The sequence below is a fragment of the Cyrtonyx montezumae genome, unplaced genomic scaffold (assembly GCF_038088225.1).
Source record: "Cyrtonyx montezumae isolate F1298 unplaced genomic scaffold, pur_monq_1.0 scaffold_7, whole genome shotgun sequence".
NCBI classification, from domain to species: Eukaryota; Metazoa; Chordata; class Aves; order Galliformes; family Odontophoridae; genus Cyrtonyx; species Cyrtonyx montezumae.
The window spans coordinates 27,066,532-27,073,264 of record NW_027072078.1 but is presented as its reverse complement, the minus strand read 5'-3'; the positions used below and the strand labels follow the sequence as shown (position 1 = coordinate 27,073,264).

At 45.7% G+C, this 6,733-nt stretch overlaps 1 protein-coding gene across 1 annotated transcript; it reads right to left on the bottom strand.

Annotated features, from left to right (window-relative positions):
- Positions 1–420: 420 nt before the first annotated feature.
- On the bottom strand, positions 421–6,076 carry UMPS (uridine monophosphate synthetase). Its single transcript, XM_065750990.1, has 6 exons — positions 5,921–6,076; positions 5,360–5,513; positions 3,411–4,079; positions 2,553–2,728; positions 1,943–2,057; positions 421–1,134 (listed from the first exon to the last, which is right to left on the bottom strand). Exons 1-6 carry the CDS (start codon positions 6,068–6,070, stop codon positions 959–961), a joined length of 1,440 nt encoding a protein of 479 aa, XP_065607062.1. The 5' UTR covers positions 6,071–6,076; the 3' UTR covers positions 421–958.
- Positions 6,077–6,733: the final 657 nt, after the last annotated feature.

The following is a 6,733-nucleotide window of genomic DNA, read 5'->3' as shown; positions in this document are numbered from 1 at the left end:
TTTGAAAGGCTGGGAAAAGAGTTACTATTAAAGCAAAAGAATTCTCACTGGATAGAATTGTTCCTATTCTACAGGCTTTTTAAAAAGGGACCCAGTTTTCTCTGTGTTGCATCAGCACAGAAACAGCAATGGTCTACAACTGTACCACTGTTCATCTGCATTCTTCACACTTTCCTGTTAGTGAAAATTCAAGCTGATTTCCACCGTATCTATAATGGGTATATTTAAGGTGATTCCATCCTTTCTAATCAAAACCTTTCACACGTGATATTTCAAAGTAACACTTCTCCATAACGTGTGGAAAATAATTCCAGGAAGTATTCCATAAATATTTTCTGAAAAAGTCAAGCTACCAAAAGTACATCTTTTTTTTCTCATTAGATCAGTCACCACTTGCACTCAGCTGCACAAAGACAAAGGAAAAAAGTAGTCAAATCAATTCATTAAGTAACATAATTCAGTAATTCAGTTTCACTGCCTGGGATCCAGGCTGACAGCCTTCTCCAGCTCAGGCAGACCTGAGCAATTCTGTGAGGGGGACACAAGGTCAGTGCCACAGGTGATGTTAACAGAGAACAGTACAACGTTGTTTCCACAGTCTGAGGAATTCAAGGGTGGGAAAGAGAAACTAGCAACAACTGCCAGGAACCTATCTTAGGAGTGTTTTCATTCATCGTTTTTCAGTAGAGAAAAACTATTCAGACTAACATGTGGACATGAAATTTTGGTCTCATACCTTCAAATACTTAAAAAAAAATACATAAAAACAATAACAGCGCGTACAACTTTGTATGTGTGCAATTAGAAATAACGTAGCCAGTAACAGATCTTTTCCAAAAGGGCTTAATATTCTACTGGCTGAAGTGTCTGCATATTTAAGTAGAAGTCTCACAATGATTGCAGCTCCATTTTGACAACTGCTTTGCTTACAGACTAGGAAGGTGACCTACGTTTGATCTTATGCATGAACACCGAGCCTGCTTATGTAGCTCTCCCAAGCTGCCTTCCTGTACTTCTCTGCTTCTTGAAGACGGTCTGAAGCTGACAAGATGCCACGTCCCACAATAATAACATCTGAACCTTTTCCACTAATCACTTCCTTGGGGCTTAGGTACCTCTGTCCAAGATCATCACCTGAAACATATAAAATGTTTTTTTAGTTTGCGCAGAACTGTTATCTGCTAAAAACTTTCAAAGGTGCTGGAACACGTTTGTTATTTCAGTTCTCATCCTACACCACTGACTAGAAATCGTCTCCATCTAATGAATCTCTGCCTACTACAGACATCAAAAACTTGACAGAGTTCTCTTTCTGTGGGATTTACCAACTATGACAGATGGAACTGGTATTCAAAGGAACGCTGACTGTGATTGCTGAGATAAGCTTCAGCTTTCTTAAAACAGCTAGAACTCCAAACGTTAAAGTAGAAGCTGCGATTTCACTTCAGGTTTTGTAAGTATTGCAGAGAAACACACCTTCCCTACCTGGATAAGTACTGGACAGACTGCTTAGCAAGTCATGACTTCCATTTCATTGATGCTGCAGGAATATCAGTCTCAGACAGGTTACAGATACACTTCAGTATTTAACTGAATGTTTTCTACCTACCAAGTAGTTGTACATCAAAGCTAATGCCCATCTATAAACATTTCACGTGCCTAAGGACTGTACTTCATGGTATACACAGACTCCAGCACAAGAAGATCTATCTAGCAGATAAGCTGTGTGGGATGCTGGTTGCCCTTCAGAACTCCCAGGAAAGAGATCAGTACATCCAGAAATACACAAGGCAGCCCATAGTAGGGAAACGGCAAACACAGACTCCTTCCCCCAGACATGAGTAACCCAATTCTCTCCAGAACTCACTTTTTTCCACTGAAAGCCAAATCACATTTTACACTATTTACAAACAGATTATAAATATTTCAGGGTAAGTTTTACCTCCAGCTTGCAGCTGTACTCCTGGAGTTAAGTGAATAAATTCTGGTTTCTTACTAACTCTAGATCCAGATATGAATCCAAAAACAAAATCAGTGTTCTCTTCAGCCATCTGTACCTAAAAAGGAGCAAAAAACAGCTTAGATATGCCTAAAATCAACCTTGCCCACCAATCTGTTTCTAATTAACCTGTGTAGGGCAGGGTATGAAATACTGGAGCTAGCAAGTTCTTGCTGTGCTAATATAAAGTCACCCAGCACTGACTCATATCTCACTGATATCGCTGTGCTTTCAGACAAGAATGCAAAAGATACATTTGTTACTGAGTTACAAGTCAAAGTTCACTCAGTCTATTACTTACCACAAATTCACTGCTAACAAAAAACGTGGCTAATGGTAAACCTGGTGTGTCCACTAGAACTCACAGCATGAACTCCCAACATCTTTAGCCCACAGATGATATCTTCAAGTGCCACACTCTCAGATTCCTTAGTTTCCACAGAACAAAAACTTATCACACAGCTAGAGAGACTTCTGGAAGCGTAGATGTTAGCAGCCTCCTGTGTCAGAACACTTCATGAGCTGTTAACCTTCAACAAAATTGCCACCTTACCGCAGCTTTTGTGTATTCCCCAGTTGCAAGAGACCCTTGGGAACTCATCTCGGCAATCAGAAGGCAGCCACGCTGCAGGGGAAGGCCCACTTCCTTCAGTCCTTTCACAACTCCAGAGCCTGGAACCACATGTGCATTAACCACATCCGACCAGGATGCTATTCTGAACACACCGCCTGAGAACACAGACAGAAAGACCGGGGCAAAGCAAAATTAGTCATCAGAAATGTATTAAACAAGAAGTGTGAATTAAACAAAACAAGCAGTGCGATAAACCATTCCAACTTTAAAAGCTTTTTTTCTTTTAACTACTGAAGCTTAACAGCCTTTACAGCCCAGTTTTAGGGGACAAACCTGATGGCTACATAATCACAAAGCACAATCTCCCAGTTTCATGTTTCAGAAATGTTTCTTAGTATCCTACCTTTACTGCCCATACGGTAAGCTACAATTCTACTGTCACAGGTGCAACAGTATACAGATCATAAGGAGCATAGTATCAGAAAAAAGAAAAAAGCAGTGGGCAGTTGCAGTAACAAACAAAAGCCACAAGCAGCAGGCAAGCATACAATAGCAAGCTGCCTCACACGCATCACACACGCCCTTCTCAAGGCAAACAGCCATTCAGAAGTACTTACTGAGCACAAGCATAGATTCATAAACAGATTTAGGTTTTGGAAGGGGCCTCTGGAGGTGACACCCTCTCAGCAGAGCTAACTCCAAAGCTAGATCAGGTTGCTCAGGGCCTTGTCCCCTCAAGGTCGGAGGTCCCACAGTCACTCCTCACAACTTGTTCCAGTGCTGCAGTTACACAGACTGGCAGCAAAAACATGGCACATCAAGGCTGATGATAATCACCTTCATACTGATGTTTCACTGTGTTTCCAATGTCTGCAAATTTCCTGTCTTCAAAAATCAAGAACTCGTGTTGATCTGCAAGCGCTCTCAGCTCCGTCACCACGTCTGGTGTGAAATCATTCAGGATATCTATATGAGTCTTTAGGATACAGATGCTGGGGCCCAGGCTGGCAGCTAACTGCAGCAGTTCTTTGGATCCTGTGACATCCGCAGAAAGGCACAAGTTTGTTTGCTTCTTTTCCATGAGCGTGAGAAGCCTGGCTGCGACAGGATGCACCCCGGGCAGCTCAGCACGAGCCCTGAAGCTCAGCTCTTTACAGACTTTTTTCATTGGAGCAGGCCCATTCTGAGCCCCTGGCTCAAACACATTCCCCTGAATGAAATTCTTCACCTTCTCAACCATCTCCACATCGACTTCTCCCTGCTGCTGAAGAACATCTAGCATCCCGGACAGTGTACACACAGAGTGCAGGTGAATTCCATGTTCTTCTAACCTGGCCTTCCCACCCTGCTCCCTGTCCAGCAGCACTACAGCATCTGTGACTTTTAATCCTTCCTTCCGAAGAACTTCAGCAGTTTCCAGTACACTAGATCCGCTTGTTACCACATCTTCAATGATCAAACATGTTTCTCCTGGATTAATGGTGCCTTCTACCAGCCGTTTGGTACCTTTAAAATACAACATTTCACTGAATTAAGTACAGAAGACCTCAGAATGTATCAAATGCATCCAGATTTTAACCTGAGATGTTAACATAGAGTACACAATATAACTGTACTTGCAGACAAGCATAAGCTGCAGTACAAATGGAACTGAACTTCAGGTTTATAGGAATTCCACACTCATTGTCAGTTTGCAGGGGTAATTTATGCAGTTATTACTGAGTCCAGATATCACAGCTCAATCACTGCCTCATAATTCAATTCATAGTCTGTTACTCCTCCAAGGGGATAACACACTTCACACGATCCATTCTCAAAACCAACATCTTATCGACAGCACATCTTTTAACAATCTTTAAGAAGCCGACTACAGAAATTGAAGTAATATGCCTGCTGTTGGAACAATTTGCAAGAGGAAAACCCCCAAATGCCTTTACCATAACCAACAATAGGCACAAGTCCACGAAAGGGCTCTCAGGGGGCAGCAACAAAGGACGCCTGGCTTTCTGAGGAAGCAGGCAGCAGCAGGAGAACATTACACAGCCACTGTGGTGCTCAGAGCATGACTGCCTCACAAGTGTCAGTGCAGCTTTGCAATCTGTGTGACACCAGAAACCCTGTGCCCGGCAGTTAACTGCTGTCACAATCAACTTGTCCTTCACAAAAATGAAAAGTAAAAGTTCTCATGCCTAGCACACTATCAAAGGAGTACCATTTAGGTTTGACAAACATTCTGTCTGACTGAATGATGTCAGAAGAGAGCTTATTGGACATAGAAACTCAGTTGCCAGGTTTGGATAATACTGTACTCTTCCCCCTTATGAGCACTTTGCCCACACTTCAGCCAAAATCAAGTAAAACTGATTGCTAGGTATAGATCTGATGGCTTCTCACCTGGCTCACCTTGCCCAATGATTGTAGGATACAAAAGTGGCTGAGAGACAACAAAAGAATAAAGATTCTTCTTGAAGTTGTTACGCAAAAAGTTGTTTGGAAGTCAAACATGGCACCAGACCCAGCATATCAGAAACTGTATTACAAATCTGCTTCTAGAAGAGGGCAGTAACCTACAGCAATGGTGTTAAAGGAAAAAAGACACTGTGGGAACAAAGATGAAGCCTGAGACCCTTCATCCTTAGTAGAGCAGGAGCCCAGGTGCAGCTTGGAGAGCCTGGGTTAGGATGTTGTGAGAGGTATGTTTTAGGAGAAAAAGAACTGCTATAACTGAAACAGAGGCACATGTGACAAGACAAGAAGTAACAACACTCATCGTTTGACAGTTTTACCATAGTCTTTTGCTTCCTTTCTTCGTATAAGCATTGGAATCTGATTTTCAGAGCTGATAATGGTGGCCAATGGCAAAGCTGTGTACGGAACTCCACACACGCAGTCATACTGGAGCCCAGCATCTTTTGCTCTCTGAAACAGCAGATCGGAAACCTAAAAAATACATATATTTTAGGAGTCAGAGCAAAGCGACCGTTGCCAAACAATATCTCCACGATCCCTGGGCACCTCCAGGGACGGTGACTCCACCACCTCCCAGGGCAGCCTGTGCCAACGCACCACCACTCTTTCTAAGAAACGTTTCCTGATATCCAACCTGGCACAACTTGAAGCCATCACCTCTCCCCCTATGGCTGCTACCGCAGCAGAGGGTACCCCACCTCGCCACAACCTCCTTTCGAGGGGATCATAGAGAGCCATAAGCTCTCTCCTGAGCTCCCCCTCCCCCAGCCTGAGCAGTCCCATTCCCTCAGCCGCTCCGCTCCGGACGCGCCCCAGAATCACGATGCCCATCTTGCAGCAAGCAGCCCAACCCGGCACCCCGATCCCTCCCACGGTACCAGGCGGAGCAGGGTGGGCCGGGAGGCCAGGCCGCGCAGGTCCACGTAGACAGGCGATGCGATGCCGCTCCGCAGCACGAAGTCTCCGAAGCGCACAGCGCGCGCTTCCAGCAACGCCACCGCCACGCGACCCGCACCGTCCGCCGCCATCTGCCCGCCCAAAGGACGGAAGCGGCGACACCGCGAGGAAGTGCGCATGCGCGGAGGTGCGCCGCCTATTAGTGCCCCCCACGGTTCTGGGGGGGAGTTCTCGAGCGGTCCGGGTGCAGCTCGTTCCCACTCCCAGCACCATCAACCCGCGTCGGGAAATGAAACAGAGCCGCTGTTCTCTGAACGACTGAGTTTAATCCAAAATAAATAAAGAAAATAAAGCCCAGAAACTGCATCGTTAGCACAGTCCGCTCATTGGGAGGGGGCACAGTCCGAAGCCGTGTCCGTAGTGTTGGGTCACGCGTGGCGTAGCGGTGCGCTTCAGGCTGCCCTGCGTGCTGACATCTTAAAGCTGTGGCGTGACTTTGCACCTTGACAACTCTGTGCCGTCAGCTGGGACGTCCCCTTTCCTCCTTCAGCTGGCTGCTGTAAAGCTGACGGGTGTGGAGTGTTACGCTTTGTGTACGAGGTTGAGGTGGCCATGCTCCGTGCAGAGCCACACTCACCTGTCCCACCACTGTGCCACAGCCAACACGCAGCACTGACACAGCACAGGCCAAGCCTGGCTGCACACAGCCTGGTTTTGCAGCCTTGGGAAGCACCATGTTGGGATGGAAGGCAGCCAACGAGCCGCAAAACAAATCCAGGCCTTGTGCTGGACGT